The 22089-nt window shown below is 37.7% G+C and overlaps 2 protein-coding genes across 3 annotated transcripts in view; both read right to left on the bottom strand.

Moving 5' to 3' along the window:
• Positions 1–261: 261 nt before the first annotated feature.
• MSMO1 (methylsterol monooxygenase 1) lies at positions 262–9330 on the bottom strand. The gene is made up of 7 exons (XM_080343653.1): positions 9187–9330; positions 8803–8861; positions 6971–7280; positions 5901–6049; positions 4849–4975; positions 2749–2903; positions 262–1142 (listed from the first exon to the last, which is right to left on the bottom strand). The coding sequence occupies exons 3-7, from the start codon at positions 7223–7225 to the stop codon at positions 935–937; spliced, it is 894 nt and encodes a 297-aa protein (XP_080199779.1). The 5' UTR covers positions 7226–7280; positions 8803–8861; positions 9187–9330; the 3' UTR covers positions 262–934.
• Positions 9331–11456: 2126 nt separating this feature from the next.
• Positions 11457–22089, bottom strand: part of KLHL2 (kelch like family member 2) — a gene marked incomplete at its 5' end in the record, with an annotated part of 55989 nt that continues 45356 nt past the window's right edge. For both annotated transcript variants that reach the window (XM_080344113.1, XM_080344114.1), the window contains 9 exons: positions 11457–11591; positions 12241–12384; positions 12547–12687; positions 16886–17014; positions 17928–18029; positions 18782–18979; positions 19607–19724; positions 20547–20696; positions 21724–21840. In XM_080344113.1, the coding sequence (XP_080200239.1) occupies positions 11563–11591; positions 12241–12384; positions 12547–12687; positions 16886–17014; positions 17928–18029; positions 18782–18979; positions 19607–19724; positions 20547–20696; positions 21724–21840 (1128 nt within the window). In that variant the 3' untranslated portion in view covers positions 11457–11562. The remainder of the gene's footprint in view (positions 11592–12240; positions 12385–12546; positions 12688–16885; positions 17015–17927; positions 18030–18781; positions 18980–19606; positions 19725–20546; positions 20697–21723; positions 21841–22089) is intronic.

Here is a 22089-nt window from a genome sequence, read left to right as displayed (position 1 = left end):
ACAAATGTTCTCCATTTCCATTTCTTACTGCTGTCTTTGTAAGTAGTTTAATAGATGAAACTGTTGGAGACCATATTGACAGAAATAACGCTTCTTCATTAAAGAGATGAACAGAGTAAGATGCTTTATCCTACATGGCTTTTATCACAGCCTTGTATTAAAAAAATATGAAAGGTATAATAGACGCATCAAATCAAACCACATTTATTTCATCAGTCACAAGTGCAAATATAGCAACAAGTCAGTTCAGCAAATTACAACACACAGAGGAAAATGTAATGTAAATGCTAAGAACACTGACAGACCAACTTCAAAAGAGCAGCAAGTTTCTTCAAATAAAAATTTCTATTCTTTTTTACCTGTAATCTAAAATAACATAATAAATCTAGATCAGGAATGTCTCTAACTCATGTTTAGCCAGATATTCTGTTATTAACAGTTTGCATTATCCAGTGTGCAAATGGCCTGTCCAAGCTTCCTATTAACAGATGTTTTGGTTTTAAGCAATTTTTATCCAATATTTAAATAAAACAGTGCTGATACCTCTTACCATGTTATTTCATATTACAAATTTAAGAATATATATTTTAAAAAAACTAAGTCCAGTTTCATTGTATGTATATAATTCTACCTGGATCTAAAGGGGGCAACATTAAAATTGCAATATTTTTTTCTCAAAAAAAAAATTGATAGACAGAACTCAGTCTCTGGTTTTTGCATCATCTTTGAATCTGTAGTTAAAATATATGCAGTACTTATGTATAAAATAGAAAGTATTCCCATTAGGAAGATACTGCAGTATAATTAGCCGTTTTTCCCTACCACTTAGTAGCCAAGGAACAAGATTTATGCTTAACATCCAATCACTATTTTGCTTTACAGAAAAGCAAAAATTGACTAACAGTAATAGCATCAGAGTTTTTACACTGGAAAATTAGTTAGCCTTCTTCTTTGTCATGAGTTTTTGCTTCTTCTCTTTTTCTTGATAGGCAATGAATTGAGAGTCTGTACCAAAGAGTCTGTCCCACCATGTGAAGGTTGAAGCATAATTACCAATAAAGTTCATGTGATGGAAATCATGAAAACGGGCTCCAGCATAAAAAGGCACCAAATGAAGAGGGTTCAGCGGAACATCATAACCACTACAGGGGAGGAGAAAAAAAGAAAAACAATTACAGTAAAGATTTTTCCCAGGAATAAACCACAACAAATAGACACTAACTTCTTGTTTTTATAAAATAAAAAGGGTGGGTTTTTTTGGTATTATAAGGCTCTGAGGTAATCACTGTAACACTGGCTTAATAGGAAAACAAGACACCTCCTCTCCTAGCCAAATGCTTCTGTAAATTGTCCCACAATGGCTTTGGCACTTGCTGACCTTCTCAGCTCAGTTTATTAGGCAACTCAAAAAAATTTAAGCAAGTGACCTAAAAAAACAAACAACCACCACCGCCCCCTAAAAATCCCAAACAAAACCACAAAACCAAAACAAACTAACAAAAACCCAACCAAACAACAACAAAAATACACACACAAAATAACCCACAACAACAACAAAAAACCCACAGTGGCCAACTTCCTGCTGGCTTAAGAGCTTTGACTGACTCAAGAGTGACTTTAGGAAGGAACAAGAAATAATGCTATCTTTTAGGGTCAAGCTATGAATGTCAGCTCAGCTTCTCAAATCAGCTACAACTGTAGTATTTCTACTGTTATTTCCAGCCTACTACAAGTTCTTCAAATGTTTCAAATCCAAAAGTTACAATTAAAGTAATATTAAAACCAGAAGAGTTTGCTTTAGACAGATTTGCTCAGTAGTACTGGAAAGCATCTTATCACCACCTAGTGGCAAGAGTGAAAGGTAATTTGTTAAAAAGACCTCGCGTGGACAACAAACCGAAACAATAATGATCAAAGGAGATTCGTATTTTGCATAATTTACTTTATGATATGTCACAATATACACTTGTCAGTCTACAACCAATATATAACTAAACGAGCAATGATGTGTATGATGACTTGGTTAGTAGCTCCTGTTCCACTAAAACACTTGACACTCAGCTTGCATTAAGACACTACGTGCTTCGTAATATATTTACAGATACAAGGTCAAGTGTAATACTAGCATTTAAAAACGAACTCCGACTTTCCCCTTCCACTTGAACACAGGAAAGAAAAGCTCATTCATGTGCAGCTTACTGGGATTTTCGCTAACATTTCAGAGGCAAATTTGAAAGAAGTCAGTTATAGTACAGAGAAAAGAAGTATTGTCCTTTGTATAATATCTACCATAAATAAATAAAAATGATTTATTTATTTATTTAAAAGACAGTCAGTGGCTGCATAGCTTAAAGTTTCTCTTGTCCAGGAAAACTGGCTGACAAAGCATTAAACAAAAAGAACTCTTGGCTGGAATGTCATATTTTGTAGCTGATTTGTGGTGTTCTAATATGCATAAGGTCACTTGTACACCACGTATCAAGAGCCAGACATCCTAATGAGGCACTCAGCTTCTGAAACCCTCCTTGAGATGCTCTAGCTATTGTCTACACTCTTTTAATCAGCAACATCTGCTAGTAGCACTACCTCAAAACGGAAGACAACGTAACTGTTCAGATTGTGTCATTCTTTGTAAGATGCATAAAAGCATTTCAGTGCAAAATGAAGAGTGAAACTCAGTGAAAACAGGTAAGTTTAAGACAGACTTAGGGAGAAGAGAAAATTATTAAAAAGCACTAAGGATTTTACCTGTGTACATCAATGGTTTCCATCAAGCGACCTATCACCCATACCCACAGAAGAATCACATGGTTACAGAAAACAACAATTCCAATAAAAAAGCCAGCTCCAAGGATAAGCGTTTCCAGAGGATGTGCATATTCTGCTTGCATTCCGAATGGAGACTAGAAAAAGATAACAGGCAGGAAAACAGTCACCATTTTTGATTTTCTATATTCCCAAGGCAGAATCACCATTTTGTGGTTCTCCCCCTTTCCCACTACCCAGCAAGACTACAACAGGACAAATGGAAGGATGTTGTGGGTAAAGGAAATGGTCTGACTGAGCACAGGCCTTAACATGGGTGTTCAGCTCCTCATTGGGAAGACAGAAAACACTATTCCAGGGTCATAAGGATCATAATTCCATTAGTGATTCCAAACACTTCACTACTAATTGAAAAGTTGAAAACTTTTATTTCAGCTTACCATTACTCATTATTTCAGGAATATTTAAAAAGTTTGGGAAGCTCCTATCAGCTTTGCTATACATCCAGTCTTGGAAGCAGAAGAAAGAAGGAAGCCAAAATATTCTCAGAGTCAGGATTCACTTAGAAATTTATTTTAAAAATAATTTAAAAGCTCTCCTCATCTTTGACAGTTTTAATATAAATTGTTCAAATATTATGAGTTTGAAATAAAACATCATCTTTTCTCTATATAAGTGTGTGTATATATATATATATATATATTTATATACATATTTTAATGCAAACACACAACCCCCCAGTCATTCCTACATTTGGTTTACAAAAAAATAAATTCCATGGAGAGTTTTCAGAAGTAGACCACTATAGAAAGCTAATAATAATAAAAAATAATTAACCTAATGCTCAAGGTTATAAGTTTGGCTATCAGGAGAAAAAAAAAAAGAAAAAGTCCACTTTGACAAAAAGGCGATTTTAAAATCATCAACTTTTATTATCACAGAAAGTTTTTAGTGAAACAGCCGTTAGCCTACGGAACACTTCTGTGTGAACTAACCACTCAAGAATAATGGCCAGAAGCTGCTCCTGCTAAAGGCCCGAGGGGCTGCCAAGAGCAAGAGGAAAACAGCAGCTGCTGCTGATGTACATACATATGAATACATCAATCAATACCAAGCTTCTCTATTATAGCAGCCTGTATAAACCACCCCTGGCCCAGTAGCTTGCTGTTCACCTCAAGCACCCTATGGGTTATACACTGAAACACAGCAGCAGACAAAAACCCAGTACCGCTGACCTCTGTGATCCAGACACATCCAGCTAAACACAGCTATGCCAGATATATGGTGTAAGCAGTGCTGGGCCTTACCTGGCGCAGAGCAGTGCCACCTCCAGTCAGGCACGGCTCATTGCCTCCTGCTCAATGTCAGCTCCAACACCACTAAATGCAGAACCACCCAAAATATCTCTGTATTGCACTACACTCTTTTAATAATAATATAACGATAATTTAAAAATATATTATAATAATAATATAATCAAGCATCTCTTGGTTTTATTATTATTATTATTATTATTATTATTATTATTATTATTATTATTATATTATCACTTACAATAATAATCAAGTATCACACAACTGGATACACTACTTTTGGAGGCCTACATCCAAAGCTATAAACCTTCCTTGAATCATATATCCCGCACATACGATGCATACACTCAGGCTGTGCAGGAGCCTCCTGTCTGGATCATGGTCTGCAACTGGTATGCTCTGGAGAACACCCTACATGGCAGACAACTCATGAACAATCAAAACCAGAAACCCACAATTTCCGCCTCCTCTAGTAATCAAGCACGTAACACACTTTTAAAACCTTGCTTACACTTAGCTCAACAGATATGATCAACATTCAGAGTTGAGTGCCACCTTTCATTCCCATTAAACAAAATAAAATTACAGGTGTTTTCAGAAACAAAATGGATAACTATTCTTAACAAAAAGCTCAAGAAAATATATCTGTTCCACTGTCAGAGGGATGTAAAATTCTTAAGTCTTTCAAATAAGACCTATAAATAAGTTGTATGAAACCACACCTACTAAAAACTACTAAAAAAAAAAAAAAAAGTCAAGGAATACATACAACAAACTCATGGTGAACCTTATGGATATACTTGTATATTCTCTTGTGATGCAGTAATCTATGTAGGAAATAGTGCCAGGCATCCTCAATCACTGCACATCCAAAGCACTGGGCAACCAGAACATACCTTTAAAAAGAAGAAGAGCTATTAGTTACAGAATATGTTAGCAGACACATCATCTTGAAAGATAAAATGGTTATACACTGGTAAGGGGGGGAAATGTTTATATATATTATTGATTGAATAACCGTGCATTGAAATGACCCTTTTAACATACTAAAAATATTAATTGCCAAGCACATTAGTCCTTGTATCTATCAGTTCATCTGTCAACATACTGAAGTGAATTAGCACACAGTATAACAAACAGTCATTTCAATATTACACTCTATAAAGAACATCTGTAGACAGTACAAGATGTAGATATAAAAATATGGAAGTGCATCAGCTATCTAAACCAGACAGAAAATAAATCTCTAAGAAACATGAACTGCTGTTGTAAAGAACAACTACTGCAGAAGGAAAACAAAACCCAAACAAAAAACCCAAACAAAAAAACAACAACAACAAAACGAAAAAAAACAAAACACAAGACAAAAAAGCATTTATAACTTATCCAGTTTTGTTTAAAATTATATCAGTTCAGTGCAAAAAAGGTGGTACATTCTTTCCTTTGAGGAACACACTGTTGCTATGATATAAAACAAGATGGAGGAAAGAGACTTAGGACAAATCAAAAAATGTTAGATAAAAAAACCTCCAGAAAGTCCAATATTTAACCCATGCCACCATGAATCTTGCTTCACTTACACAAACTCCCTCCTAATCCCCTCCTATTCCAAATATCAAAACAATTTGGGCCAATTAAAAAAAAAAAAATAAAATAAGAAAGCTCTAACTCCAATAGCAGTTAAGTATCAACAGAAGCAAGATTAACACCACTTATATTGCCTAAAATTATTGTGTATTAGAGCTGATGACACTATTTGTAAAATATTCTACCACTGACTATATGTAACTCAGCATCAATATAAGAGAAAAATCTACCTACCATCTAGGCATCTCTTCCCACCCATATGGAATGTTAAAATACTCTGTGAAGTAATAGGTGCCACAAATCAGAGGAAGCTGAATAAAAAAGTGATTGAAGAGGAGTGTTTTGAAGCACTTCCACTGTTTTTCCCACGTTTCTGGTTTATCCTAAGAAGAAGCAAAAAACATCAGTTGTGTTACAAACTTCAATTGCACATAAATGAAGTGCTGTAGAAATTACTTTGGAGGTAGTTTTATTTCCTTTTGGAAGACAGACAGCAGGCCCTCCTACCATAAAAACTAACTCATACAATGGAAATTACATGGGATTGGATTCAGTTTCATCAAAACCTCTTGTTTTTCTAAGCTAAATTTCTGTAAAATTTAAAGGAAGTCTCTCTTAAAAGAGGTGGTCTTTGCCAGTCGCCCCAAATTATTCTTGTTATTTCAGCGTTTACAATTAGCAGGAATATTTCCTATTCAACAGTGTAAGACAAATCTAAGTTTGTATATCCACAGCTAAAACAACATAATGCATTTCCACAGCTAAAATAATACAAAGAGAAGCCGAAGATACAAGCTTGTGAAAAAATACTTGTCTTGAAAACGTCCAGTTTTTGCAGGGAGACATTTTACCACTGACTGTAATAATTTCAGAGGCTGGTATTATTGATTTTTAATTCATATTACAAGGAGCTGGTGGAAAACAATAATCTTTAGATACTGGATGTGGCTTTGCTACCAATTAGGAGTGTGCAGTCCACACTAGGATTTCTCCATTATTAAAATACTTGAAAATCCCTTCAAGAGGGTGTGCATTTAGATAATTTGAGACACCTGCTATTAAATAAGCACACCATTTAATTCTTTCATAATACTAAGACACACCTCTACCACCAGATGATGTGATTCTACTATACCTTCCCCTGCTGACATATAAGCTTACATGGAGAAAAATTAACTTGGCTAACAGTGACTGACACACCTTCTCTCTTTATACTACCATGGTTAAAAGGATACACTCCCTCAGAAATACTTTACACTTTCAGAGACATATCAGAAAGTGTATAGTTCACAACTTCATCTTACCTGCTGAATTTTATACTTTTGCATGTATGGTATGAACTGAAAGACAAATCCAGGTACACAGAGCAAGAAGTATGAAAGTTCATGAACTATAAGTGATCCCCAAGTCGCAATCTGGAACTTTGTGTAGTTATCCAGCATGTAATTCCAGGCATTTTTAAATGGTTGTTGCAAGGGATTGTCAGGCAAAAAAGAGTCTATATATTCCACTGCCAGATAGGCAGAGTTCAAAATATTAACACTGTCGTTTGTTGCCATTGCTCAAACATAAAGCATCACAATCACAGTTCTTCTACAGTTGCCTATAAGTAACCTGAAAATTTTGAGAAAAACAAAACAGCGGTTAATCTTCAAACAAAAAAAATTACTTTAAAACTAGGTAGCAACTAAGATAGGTAAAAAACAGGGAAGGCAATGAGCTCTCAAGTTTTGAGGTTAGTTTAAGGGAGCAGAAGGATAAAGAAATATTAATTATTACCCAACTATTATTTCAAATCTTTTGCAGGATAATTGTATTCTATACTAAAAGAGTACAGAAGGGTTCAAACCAGATTTAGAAACTAAGTTAACCGTGATCTCCCAGTTAACCAGCCTCATTCTCCTCATAGCTATGAGCCAGAATGCATGCAAATTACATCAACACAGCAGGCTGCCTTTAGACTGCAGCTGGCTTGAGGCAAACCACCTTTTCATAAGTAAGGGAGTTTTCATCATAGATCCCCAAAGCATACACACAGCATTCTTGCAGGTGCCCAGAACTTCTGCGATTTCCACAGAGTAGGCTCCTTGTTGGTTCGGGCCGGGACCTTTAAAGTTCATTTAGTCCACCCCCCTGCCCTGGTCACTAGACCAGGTTGCTCAATATCCAACCTGGCCTTGAACTCTTCCAGATATGGGGTATCCACAGCTTCTCTGCGCAGCCTGTTCCAGTGTCTCACTGGCCTCACTGGAGAAAGTGTTGTCCTTATCTCTAATCTAAACCTACTGCTTTTCAGTTTAAAACCATCACCCCTTGTCTTGTTGCTACAGGCCTTGGCAATAAGTCATTCTCCATCTTTCTTATAAGCCCCCTTTCATATACTGAAAGGCCGCAGTTAGGAGTCCACACCTTCTCCAGGCTAAACAACCCCAACTCTCATAGGCTCTCCCCATAGGCAATGTGCCCTCTGATCATTTTTGTGACCTTCCTCTGAACCCCATCCAACAGGTCCATCTTCCATTCTAAAACATCTGCACAGTTCGCAGGCCAGAAGACGTTAGTTAGTCCCTAGTCAATACACACAGACTAGGTGTAACATAAACAACTACCTGAAAGGAGGTTGTAGTATGGAAGCTGTTGGTCTCTTCTCCCAAGTAGCAAGCAATAGGACAAGAGGAAATGGTCTCAAGTTGAGCCAGGAGAGGTTTAGATTGGAAAATAGGAAAAAATTCTTCAAATAAAGGGTTGTCAGGCACTGGAACAGGCTGCTCAGGGAAGTGGTGGAGTCACCATCACTGGAGGTGTTTAAAAGGCTTTTAGATGAAGACCTTAGGGACACGGTCTAATGCTAGAGTTAGGTTAGGCTATGGTTGGACTGGATGATCCTGAGGGTCTCTTCTCCAACTGAAACGATTCTATGATTCTATAAACAATGCATCAAGCTCAATATCCAACTACATTAACCACCATTTTTCTTTCTTAGCAATAGCATCAGGATGCTACTATTACTTATTACCAGCAAACACATCACAGCAGATACCAGATACCATTTTAATAACGATAAATACATCAGAGCAGATACCAAGGCAGCTTACAACCCGAGCTCCTGAACCGATGGCCACGCAAGGCTACTCACCCTCCCGGACAGGCAGCCGGCAAGCCGCGGGGATCGCGCTCGTCCGTCCCGTCCGGACCCTGTGAGGAAGCAGAGACACCGTGGCACAGGCCGCCAGTGGGCAGACGCCACCAACGCACCAGACGGTGACGAGAGGAATGCCCATCCCGGGGGAGCCGCCCGGCCGCGCACAGCCGGCCCTCGGCGCGGCGGGACGCGGTGTGGCGCAGGGCCGCGGTGTGGCGCAGGGCCGGGCCGGGCCGCGCCGCGCGGAGGCGCCGCCTGAGGAGCCGCGCCGCCGGCCGGGCGCCCGCACCCCGGCGACGGCACCGGCACCCCCGCGTCAGGCCGCAACCGACCGACCCACCGCCCTCCCCCTGCCCGGTGGCCCCGAGCGCCCCTCACCCAGATGACAGCGGCGGCCCCTCGCGGAAACAGCACCAGCAGCACCCGCAGCAGCAGCAGCGCCCGTCACAGCAATAACAACTGCCGGGACCGCCGGCCCTTCAAGTGCGCCCTCCCATTGGCCGCGCAGCAACCCCCGGCGCGGCGCTCATTGGCTGGCGGCAGCGGCCGAGAGTCAGGAGTGCGGGGGGCAGGGACGGAGCTGCGGCTCCAGCGCACCGATTGGCTGAAGGGGTGGAGTGAGGATAGTGAGACCTCAGAGTGCGGCCAATGAAGCGGGAGGGAGGCCGGGTGACGTCAAAGACGTGATGAAGAGACCGGGACCTTAGGTGGGCAGAGGCGGGCGGGGTGAGGCGGTGGCGGGCGCGGCTGTTCGGCTGCGGCATGTGTGCGGAGCCGCTCCCCGGGGCCCCCGCCGCAGTACCTGCCGCCTGTCTCCACACGGCCGGACCCGGGCGTGAGCGGCTGCAGAAGCTGCCGAGAATCCAGTCTAGAGAGGAGCCCCCAGTGCCCGCTACCTCCAGCCGCGCCGCTCCCGACGCTTCGTTTACAGCGGCGGCTGCTCTTTCACCTGAGCAGCGCTGCACGGCGGGGCAGCGCTCTGACTCACCATCCTCCCCTTTTCTTAGGGAGGAGCGGCCTGTGCCCGCATCCTCGGCCATGCAGCTCACACGGGCTTCCTGCCTTAAATTAAAAAAAAAGAAAAAAAAAAACAGATTGACATACAAGGGAATATACATCGAAATACGATGGACCAGAACCCCATTCACTGAGTTTGGTATCACGCAGGTAGAATTCTACAAATAATACAAATGCACAATTCAAATAATATGTTTCTAGTGAAACCCACTATTCCAAACACACGATGCATCGTACCAGCAGTAAAAGTACAATCATCTATTTAATTTCAGCACCTGGCAAAAAATCTTTGCTATTCTTAACCGTCATACTAATTCCACAGCTCAAATAGTTTCATTGGAACTTAAAAGTGGCCACTACCTTAACTGAAAACCAAACCTTTCAGAAACAAACCTGGAGCAAAACAGTGATATTTACATGACCAGTTCCTAAACCTCAACATTTTTTTCCCATTTCCTTGCATTCAGATTTAGAGAACAGCATCCCCTGTCTCCTCCGGCCCCTCAGTTTTTAACAATTAAAAATAAAAATAATAAAAAACAAAACAAGCAAACAAAAAACCCACAAAACCAACTTCAACAATGTCAAGAAGATTATTTGGTTTGAGACTTGTATTGAGAAACACAAGTTTTAAGCGACTTGTTGCCATTAGGAAACAATATACAAACTTTTATTTGAAGAAAATGTCTCAAATATGACAATAACTTTGGTAATGTTAAAAGGAGGCCATCCAAGAATGAATAAAAATGAGCTGCTCTGTAAGCATGGCCATGTACAGTATAGTCAGATATTAGCTGACAGAAGCTAAGGTTACACGCATAAATAGGCCTTAGTACCATGCAAGTTCAACACAATTTTGTACATTCATTATAAATTTTCAGTTATTTTCATGCCAAATCACCTTTTGGATAAAAAGGTAAGAAAGCAGTAACATCTAAATGTGACCCAAATTTAACAGGAAAAAAAAAACGTAAGTGCAGACAACATTTTTATTAAAAAGATCTCGAAATTACACCTGTTCAAGACCTGTTATACCATCTCTGATCTCCTTCAGTGGGAATTAGTAGTGTTAAGCATTATTACATATCAAAAAATACAACTCTGTTTTACAACATAGTACTGGCATATTCAAAGTACTGTGCCAAATTATAAATAGTAAAATGAGGTTTTGAAGAATTTCAATAGAAAGCAACTTATGCTCACACAAACATATGCACATATTATATTTATGTAACAAAAGTTTTATAAAAGGAAACAAATTTACCCCATGCCAGCTTGAATTACTGAGGTGGGATTCAATACCTACTATGAAGACTGACAGTTCATTTCTTTAAATATATTTATTAGTCTCTGGAAAAAATAAGACAAAAATTTACTTTCACCAGAATACACACCATTCTTCACTGACAATCCATTTCTCAGTCATGACTGACCTAAGTCGGTCCTTATGAAAGTGGTGCTTTTTTTTTTTTTTTAAGACTTTGCTATAAAAAAGAAATGGTCCACTAGACTTCAAAAATTCAATCAGCTTCTGCTCAACTGCAGGATAATCCTACACATTGCTTCTGCCTAGAGTAATCTTCATCATCTGTCATCTGTAATTGTAGACAGTCACATCTTCCACTGTGACTCAAGGTGCAGCTACAAGTAGAGAAGTGCTTAGAGACTCAGTCACTTCAAGTACACTTGTTGAAGACTGCTTCTAGTGCATGATCAAGTTGAAAATCCCTTTATTGATCATAATGGTTTGTCAATAACTGTAACACCTAGAGTGAGGAAAAAAAAAAGGCATAAATCTTTAGGTAGTATTTCAAAGAAATTCAAGAATATTAAAATCAAGTATTAGTATAATACCTTGCAACTAGCATAACATCAAAAAATTGTACCAACATCAGTGTCCATATTTTCCCTAACTTCTCTCTGAAAGTTGTCTGAGTCAGTGCAAAGTTCTGAAAGTTTCTGTGACTTGGAAAAATTTGCCATTACTGAAGTTTATTGTAAGTTAAGCACGTCCTTAACATTCACTTAATAACTCCTTTGAGAAACTCCAATTATTGAAGGAAAAGATACCTGAGACAGCTCGTTTTCTAAATATCAAGTCCCAAAGTAACTTCAGAAACGGATCTCTGTAGATTGAGACACAAATCCCTTGTTAAAAAAAAGGTCTGATCCTGCCAGAATCATCTTTCTGACTCACCACTTACATGTTAAATCCCTTTTCAGTACAGTTTAATACCATTTTTTTCCTTGTAGTGAATAATTGTTTTAAGTCGTAATTCAAAACATGCCATCAGATTCTTCAGATCTGTTCCAGTATCTTAGGTTTTACCTTAGACAGGACTTTGTGTGGATGATTTGTCAAATTTTGTAGCTGTTGTACTGTAAAAACTGTTAAAAAATATCTACATACATTACCTGCATAGCTCCTTCCTGTACTCATACAAGATGACACAACGGTCCATTTATCAGTTGTTGGATTATAATATTCCACCGTTGATAAATTACAGGAACCATCATCTCCTCCAACGACATACAAGAGACCATTTACAGCACAAACGCCTAAAAAGAGACGGGAAACCAATATGAAGATTAGCAATTGGCTTTCTCACCCCATAAATCATGTTTTCTATTCTGTGACATCATGGAAGCAGCAGAAATGCAGAAACATGCCATTTACACTAAATGATCTTACCACTATGTCAAAGTAATTGTAGTGTATACCTGCATTCCTTCTGCACATGTTCATGTCTGCAACCTGCTTCCACGTACTGGCCACAGGATCAAACACTTCAACACTTTTTCTTACCAAAGGACCATCGTGACCACCTACTGCATACAATAAATTGTTTAACACGCCAACACCTGCAAACATATGAAAATACCCAAAATTAACCAGAGAATGGTTTGACTGATACAAAGGAGAAACAGTAAATATTATGTCCACTAACATAAATCCTTCATCCAGACAGTGTTAAGAACTATTTCAGAAAACATTTGAGTCAGGATGCATTAAAGCAAAAAGACGGTAACTACAGCAAGGCACTGATAAAATATCTTGTTTGCCCATCAACCATATTGCAGCACACAAAGAACAAAGCTGTTCTGCAACAGAAGATTTAGAAAATTTTGGACAAAAAATGATGTGCAGGAAAATGAAGATTGTTGAAATCTAGGACTAATTAGGAGTGACAGTAAATGAGACAGTGTGCTCAGCCAGCATAACAGAAATCTGACAAGATGATAAAGCGTAAGTGAATTCTTAGAAAGTAAAAACTGTGTGGTACAGAAGATAAAAGCTGAATGGATAGACATTATACAACAGGGATGTTTCCACTTAAGTGTTGGAATACCTGGTAAACATTTATGAAACAAAAGTAAACAGAGTGAGCACATTCCTCCTCCAAGATTTGGAGAACATCAAGCTTCCTTGAACCAAGCTTCAGCTACCAAAATATCCAAAAGGATATTAAAGGGTCTCCTTCACAATAAGATGTTATCAATCTGTAAGCTTGGGATGAAGGAAGAAATAAAGCTAGTCTGTATCTACTTGCTATTTGGGCTGCACATATTAGAAAGATGGTAATAGGGTAAGCAGGAAGGAAGGTCTGTTTATTTATTCCTCAACTTTATAAAGCACTATTAGAACCGAAACATAATAGATGTTCAGAAATGCAGGGGTGGTTTTTTGCATTAAAATTTGTGAGTGATGGACCATAAAGACAATCAAAAAAACACAACTATGGAAGTACATTGGGAAATCTAATATATGCCATATTTAAGATTATGAACCTCAAAGCTGAGATACAGATTTGCAACCATAGCTCTTAAAGGGTTCCATGGAAAGGGCAGAGCTTGAATGCAAAAGACTAGTTAAGTCCTTCAGAGAAAAAGAAATATTGGGTTAAATAAAAAAGAACTCCAAGACCTTAATAGCCACCTGAAATATCTTTGAAAACATATCACTGATATTGTATGTAAGAGCCATTCCTATATGGGGAGAGAAATGACTCCTGCTGAAATAACTAAATTTTCTTTTTAAAAAGACATGTTTTAATAATTGAAGGAAAAAGGGGAAGAAACATGGAAGAGTTCATTGGTACTGCAAGACTGAAAAATAGCTTCTTAATAGGACACTGCTTTATAAATCATGCTATCTAATGCTTTATCGGTGATATTCACTACTAACATTTCCCCATATCCTTCCCAGTTAATTTAATTCCTTTTACTACTATTATTTCTAGCTATCATGTCACAGTATAGTGTGACAGCTTTTCTTTCTCCCGCTCTGATCACATTATCAGACAGGATAATACAACATTCATCTTTTGTAGCATTAAACATCACAGAGCTAGAAGAAGAGCTAAGATTTTTAGTTTAAATATGTGCTGTGATATAAAGCCTCCCCACCCAGGCTTTCTGTATAGTTACCAACCTTTCTATTCAGTGTGTAGAGTTTTCTCTCTGCCACAGAGCCATTTTTTCTTTGATAGCTCCTCATTTTTAATCATGTCCTCCATTCCTTTTTGGCGCTTCATTTTCCCTCAATCCCACACCCAGTTTCCATGTCCTACCTTATTTCTTGTTCCTTCCGTCTGTATCCTCTTGTTGTCGTCTTCTGAGTTCTCCTTTCTTTGTTAATTTTTCTTTCCTGCCCATTTTTCAGGACCCTGTCTTATATCTCTCATCCCTCCCAAATGGCCTCTATCTGGAACTGAAGTTCCTCATCCCAGTATGCTGCTGGAAACAGATCTGTCCCCGTATTGATCAACTGAGATTTGTACTAAAGAAGAATAACTGAAGGTTAACCTCTGAAGTTTTTCAATGAAGCTGAAGCAGTGGGAACAGAAGAGATGGGCTTATGTTCCTTACGATGACCAGAGATCAAAGGTTTAACACAGGAACAAAATTCTCTTTAGTTAGCACCCATAACACCACCAGGACTGATCACCAGTTGAAACAATTCTGGTGGTTTGGGATATTTGGCCACTACAGCCAAACTCAATCAATAGTCAGGATTTTCACATTACCACCCATTCCTTCTCCATGCACAAATGTAATTTTCCATGTATTTAACAGAATGGCACAGAAGGATGTTGATTATTTAACTCAATTATATAAATCTGAAGTAACTGGCAATATTTACTTTTCCTCTCCAATCTTTTTTTCATCAGAGGGAAAGGTAAAAGGCAGCAGAGTTGAGTAAACAAACACGGTCCTGAACTCTGGGACAAGGAGAGGGAGGAGAGGGGCAGAAAGATCCCAGTAGTTAGTGTATCTAAGGCACTAAATTTCAGAGTTGCAGAAGTAATTCAATATTTTAAAAAAATCTGAAAATATATAGAGTTTAAACAGGCTACGAGCACAACGATAATTTGCAAAACCAGAATATTAAAAAAAAAAAAAAAGCTGAGGTAAAATGGCTGTGCAGGCAGATTGCAAAATGAAACTTTGTCACAACCAACACTTTTGTCCTTAGAATGATACTTGTAACTGCCCATTTTATATAAAAGTTATCCTCAAAACTTGTTGATATTAGACCAGAGTAGGCAACTCTGGCCAGTTTTTAATCCAGAATTTACTTCCAAGATGCAAAGACTAACTAGAAGTTTCACAAGACAATGATGTTTTCTCAAGGTACAGAGCATAATGTTTCTTTATTAACATCACAGATTTAGTTTAGAAATACAATCAAAGCACTGCATTTAGCAATGAGACGTATCAACTTCTGATTTTGTGAGGTTATAATGGAAGTATCCCAAAATAAATATCTTACTTATAGTAATTATTTCAGTACTTTTATATATTTCTTTTGAAATAATTTGGACTTAATTTAGACATCATTACACGGATTAAAAACTGTTCAGAGTTAATAAAGAATAATGGAAGGCAAGATGTGAAGTTGGGATAACTATTAATCATCTACTGAGCACACTAGAAGTCCATCCAGTTTTATTTGTAGCAACAACTCTTCCAATTATGAAGCACATTAATGCAATCACCACTAGGTATTTGAAGGATGTTGCTAAAAAGCACCATTGACAAAAAAGTTACTTTAACAACTAAAAAAATAAACGTAGAGATATAATATCATGTAATTTGACTTGAAAAAGTCCATGGGAACAGATCTAGAGAAATAAAACAACTTCTGCGAGTTGAGAAAACCTGAAATACCAAAAGACAAATAGAGGACAGTAAACAGCAAATGAGATTTGAGTCCATAATATAAATAGATAATGAAAATGCTCAAGTCAATTTGGAGCTGTGGAAGCATCATTTCATTAAACAAAAGCAAATACCACAGGCACTTTTGATGTCTTTAAAGAGAAATATACATACTCAGAATCTCAAGAAGGAAAAATAAATAAATTTAAAAAAAAGGATATTTTTAATTTTATAAAGAAAGAAATGGATATACCTTGGCTAAACAATAAGAAAAGATAACATGTAGTAGCCTATACATATCCAAAGGATGTAAACACCAGGTGATGAGAAGAATTACTGAAGATGAAACAAAGGGTACATAAGTGGAAGTAATAGGATGAAACCAGTAATACAAACTTAAGAATGAACAAGGACAAAACTTCCTGCAGTGAATCAGAATGTGGAACAAGTCCTCCAAAGAGGTGGAAATCTAGTCATAGTTCACGTGTAAAGTCAACCTGAAAATGCCATCAGAAAAATCAGCCCTACACTGGCAAAAAGACATCTTTGAAGAAATGACATGTTTTCACCCTGGCCATCTAGATTTTGATACTTCAGTATTTAAATGATATTAAATTGTCACAATCCATGCATATTAGTCTGTATGTTAAAAACATAAACAGTTATGGGAAAAGGAGGAATATGAAAAGTATGAAAAAGCAAGGAAAGAGATTCACTATTAACAGACTGAATTGGATATTGGATAGTTTTGTATTTATAACCTGCATTTTATCAGCCATCTGAGACTAACAGATTCCATCAGATGCAGACTTCAGCTTACCTTTGATGTTTTTAGGTACATTTTAAAACCACAAATTAACTTCAGTTTTACAAGGATAGTTGTTTCTTCACCACTCACCTGCTCCACTCCGTCTAGTGCTCATTTCTGCAACGTAGGTCCACTCATTTGTATTGGCGTCATAGCATTCTACCGAACTAAGGCACTGACGTGACGCCCCATCGTAGCCACCAACAGCATACAGTTTGCCTAGAAAGGGCAACCAAGAGACACCTACCAATTTCTAATGCACATAGACTATCCTGGTACACAGGTTGAAGAGAAGTCATCATTCTCTGAAGGTACATTGTTCTCTCTCAGGTATTTACCAGTACCTGTTGTCAATCAGTTACTGAGTTTCTATTGTGTAATTAGTTTAACATAATACACTATAGTTCTTCTCAAGTTTAAGATGTAAAGGCAGACAGTGTCTAACAAGAACAACGTCAGTCAAAAGATTTTAAATTGCCTAGCTGAAATACAATGGTACTTTACCCTGGTTTTAATTAAAAATTGTTCGAAAGCAAGCTAAGTCAAGTATGTCCAACATTGGGAGCTCAAAAATAGGCCTCTTAGAAAGTTCAGAGGAAAGTTACTTTTACAGTCTGCATTTTCAGACCAGAAACAGAAGTGAAAACACACTGTGTTTCAAGGCCCACGAGCCAGCCCAGGTCTGCATTGTGCAAGCAACATCCAGGCTGTTCACCACCAAGCTGACTCACAAGTCAACACTTTTCCTGGCACTGTCCTTGAGATCATCCCCAGCATGCAACCAGCACAGTCAGCCACAGATAACAAAGTTTACAACACTGCAGTGCTACAGCACTAAAAACCAATTCATAAGGTCATAGCTTCTCTGGCTTTGCTGGCATGGGTAACCTAGAACACGCATGCTTAGCAAGCTTTTCCTCAGTTGGCCTCAGGCACAAGTGAAGCTCTGAAAAAAAATTAAAACAACTATACGAAAAGCTGGTCAAAACCAAGTAGAATTATTACCTATTGTTTGTACCATTTGAATTACAAGGTTGAGCAAAAATACAAATCTGAAGTATGTTTTCAAAAGCGAGAAAAAAAAAAATTGCATTGCCTCCCCCATTCTTTTTAATATCATTTGTCAACTTACCTCCAACAACACCTACACCAACACTACTTCTTCTTGTGTTCATTGGAGCTACATGAAACCATTCATTAGTCTTCAAGTTGTAAACTTCGACTGATGATAAACCTATGAAGACAATATAACATTATTTTCTCTATAAATCTAGGTGCAACATACTGTCTACCTTCTGGAAAATTCTTGATATCTGAAAATTCAAATTATTTAATTTTAAGGACTGCTAATTACTGTGCAAAAGGCACAACTGATGTCCTCTAGGTAGCAAATTTCAGTCAACCCATTCTCGGTGTCTGAAAGTGGGCAAATTAATAAAAGCTTTCGTGCAACTCCGAAAAATTACTCCCTGGATTTTTTTCTTTCTTTTTAATTAAGTCACAATGTGGTCTCCTACATAAGCTTCAATAATAGTTATTAAGGAAGAGGATCTTCTCTGCTTAAATGGCTTGATGTATCTGTGAACAGAAAGAATAGTGTATGTCCAAAGCCTTCGCACAAGCCAGAGAAAGCTGTTTGTAATCCTATTTACAGTACTACGTGAAAACACAGAGGGATATTTCATATGAAAACAGGATAAAAGGTAATTTTTCTGCTCACATCTCCCACAAGTTAAGGACTCTGACTACAAAAAGAATACTGAAAGGGAACTTGTCAAAGTTTCACTAGTCACTGAGCCTAAACTCTTTGACAGGAGTGAACAGTCCACTGTTCAGGTAGAAAGACATGACCACTAAAGCAGATTCCACACCAGGCTGCCCTCATGCTTGGTGCCATCACAGCTACCAGGAAAGAGATAATCAAATTGGATACGATTATGTCAAGATTAGTCGAAGCTAATCAGCAGTGTATAAAGGCAAAAATACCTGTACTCCCATCAAATCCTCCCACAGCATAAAGAAGGCCATTTAATACAGCTGCTCCCAGTGTGCTTCTCCTGTCTTGCATATTGGCAACGCTTGTCCACTGGTCCTTCACTGGATCATAGGAATCTACTGTGCGAACTCTCAAAGAACCATTGAAACCACCAACAGCATAAACCATGCCTCCCATGTACACCATTCCTAGAGCAGGGAAACAGGGAGGTTTAGTCTCTTTGTCAATTAATTTTATTCCATTCTGTCCTAAGGATGCAGATACACAATTTACAGCACTATACTACCAGGCTTTTGACAGTATCCTAGAGCCATGCTTCATTCAGATTAAGCACTAGAAATTCTGACGCTTTTTGTTACTAATAGCTCACACTTCTGAATACCGTGCTTGCTGCATTTCTTCTTGCTGAGGTATCTCGGTTGCTTTAAGATCACATTTTCACATTTTTGGTATTGATTTGTCACTTCTTCACATTTTTCATCCCATTTAATAATAATAGGGTATTTTAACAGTAAAATTACTCATTGTTATAATGCAATAATACTTAAATTTATTTATCCTCTGCATCTATGGGAGGTAATAAAGCATTTTTTTCTAGAGATTACAAACTGAAGCACAACTTAAGATCAAGTTATCAAACTTGTATTGTTCCAGATCAGCAAGTAATTAGAATTTTAAGGATGATCACTGAAGTCAAGGCTTAGCACTTTCCAGATAAATATTTTAAGTACTGTTTGAAAGAACATACGATACTTCATACAGACACCTAATTCTGAAGCATTACCAACCGCAACAAAAAATGAGGTATCATTTACCTGCTCTACATCTTCTGGAAGGCAATTCAGCCACCTGATGCCAGCGTTCTTCTTTAAAATCATAGCATTCAACACTGCGAATTGCCTTTGGTGCCTGTCCTCCAACTACCATCATCAACTAAAAGGGAGACAATCTTTTTAAAATTATTTGCATATATGAGAGAACCTGAGAGATCAAAAAAGTGTTAAAAAATAAAACAAGCTTCTGTACAAGAAATAATTAAAGGATGCTTCTCCTAAATAAGAAATCTGAATCTTGCAAACCAGGCAAAAATATTTTTTTTTAAAAAACACATGCAATTTGTAATCATTGTGTCCAGAGGAAATACCTGAACTAGAAAACCAGGAAGCAATTAGAGTCCAGATAGAGCTTCCATGAATAGGGTGGATCCTGCTGATTCTTAACATCCTACTCTGACCTCAAGTATGAGAACTCAACATCTATGGTGTTCAATGGAACATTCCCTTTGAGAGAAATGTACTAAATCTGCTGAATGGAACCTCTTATTCCATTACTGCAGTTGCCATAATAGTACTATGAGGATAAACTTCTTTATTTCATAGGGAATAAGATAATAACAGATGTTTGTTCCATTTTCTTCTTCTAAAATGAACAAAAGACTACATTTAGCTAAAAATGAATAAATGCCCTCACTCAGACGCATCAGTCTTTGTTAGGATTTTGTTGTTTCAAAGAAACAGGCTTACTTCCGCTGTAACACCAGGCCTACAATTGTATATTTCTTATATTTCTCAAATGCTGAAGATGGGAGACTAAAACATCTACATCACAAGTAGTATGGAGTATAAAGCTAGTCACTTGTTACATTTTTGTGATAAACAGTTTTACAGGAATACCCCAAGTGACAGTTATCTCCTCATGAAATCAGTTAAAAAAGAGTTTGAAGAAATAAGTACATTGGAAAAATAACAGTCTTACTTTTGGAAGGCTAGCAGGTGTTCTCAGTTTCGTTCGAGTGCTTTTCATCAATGCTCGTTGCTCAGTTGGCAGCAAGTGATACTTCATCGCTTCAATGAGGTAATCTTTACAAGCACTGCTGTTCTTAACCAATATTTCTTCTTCAACTCTCTGTTTATTAATAGAAGTTTAACAAGGTCTGAGCATGTTAAGGAAGTGAAACACAAATAATCTGAAATGCAATAAAGTCTGTGTTATATCACACAAATGCAGATTACTCTGATTTTTTTAGATTGTAGTTTAACTAGTTAGACATGAATTTATGTGATGGCAATATGCAGTCACTGCAAAAAAAGTTTGTTCCTTTCATTAGTGAGTAGAAGAAACAGTTAGGCAAGGCAAATTATTTCCTCACAATCAAGCACATTTATTGACTTTTCAAATACAGAGCACAGAACACACTAAGGTGTGAGTGGGGAAAAGAATGTAACAAACTAGTAGACAACCTCACAACAATAAAAAACCACAACAGCAAAAGAAAACACGAAAACCCACAAAAGCAAACAAAAAAAAAACCAAAAACACAAACCAAAAAAACCCCAAAACAACCCACATGAAGTGGAAGAAATTAATAGCTAAAACCCAGAATTTTTAAAATAAACATCTACCAGACTGCTACTATACCTACTAACCCATGCTAATAACGAACTGGTATTGTCAATCTTAAATATTTGATCTGACACCTGAATATTCAAATGATCTTATAAAAATTGAAAAAATGTATTATATCTGAACCAGCTAAAGAACTGTTTCCTTTATTAGCAAGTCCTAACTAACTTAGACAATAGATTCAATTCTGAAATTTAAAATTCACTTACAAAGTGTTGTATTAAATATCATATTAAAAATGAAACCTAACTTGATCTCAGCTAATTAAATCATTCAAATTACTATTGTAGCATGACAAGTAGCCAGCCAAACAGATAAATTACTTATACAGGATATCTATGTGGCAATCCTTCCTTTGACTCTGTGTGTGCGTGCGTGCATGTGCATGTGTAATGGTGGCTGGCTGGTTATTTCTACTTTCAGCGACACACTACATTACACTGTTTAAATTTAGAATTATCCATCTGTCATTAAGAAAAGAAACTGGAATGTTCACATGCAGAAGAATTAGTATTCCTTTTTTGCTTACCTGAACTAAATATTCGCGGGAAAGCAAAGGCAGCCGAACATGCTCCATCAGGCGTGCCATTAGCTCCTGCCTGACATCTTTGTCATGGTTAACCCACGCTATCACTGCTTCAAATACCTTCCAGGAAACAAACAAATGCGAGTCCCTTTGACTTACAAATTCAGTAGTATGAAAATAGCAGTATGCCTCCAAAAACCATTTTTTGCTTATACTAAAATTCCTGATGTGAAAAAAGACGACAGTAGTTACAGCTCCCATTATTTCTATATTTACCCACTACAAAATTCTGAAGATGCAATAGCCAGTCTCTTTTTATGTCACCCCTCTACTGGCGTTTCAAGAATACCTGCACTACATCGACAAAAT

The sequence above is a fragment of the Nesoenas mayeri genome (assembly GCF_963082525.1).
Source record: "Nesoenas mayeri genome assembly, chromosome: 4".
Lineage (NCBI taxonomy): Eukaryota > Metazoa > Chordata > Aves > Columbiformes > Columbidae > Nesoenas > Nesoenas mayeri.
This window is presented reverse-complemented; position numbering and strand designations above follow the sequence as displayed.

Excerpts from the sequence above, each read along its gene's own strand:
- MSMO1 (XM_080343653.1), bottom strand. The coding sequence starts at position 7,225 with ATGGCAACAAACGACAGTGTTAATATTTTGAACTCTGCCTATCTGGCA. Across the intron at positions 6,050-6,970 it reads AAAAGTATAAAATTCAGCAG|GATAAACCAGAAACGTGGGA; the intron begins GTAAGATGAAGT and ends GCTTCTTCTTAG. Across the intron at positions 1,143-2,748 it reads GAAACCATTGATGTACACAG|TGGTTATGATGTTCCGCTGA; the intron begins GTAAAATCCTTA and ends CCTCCCCTGTAG.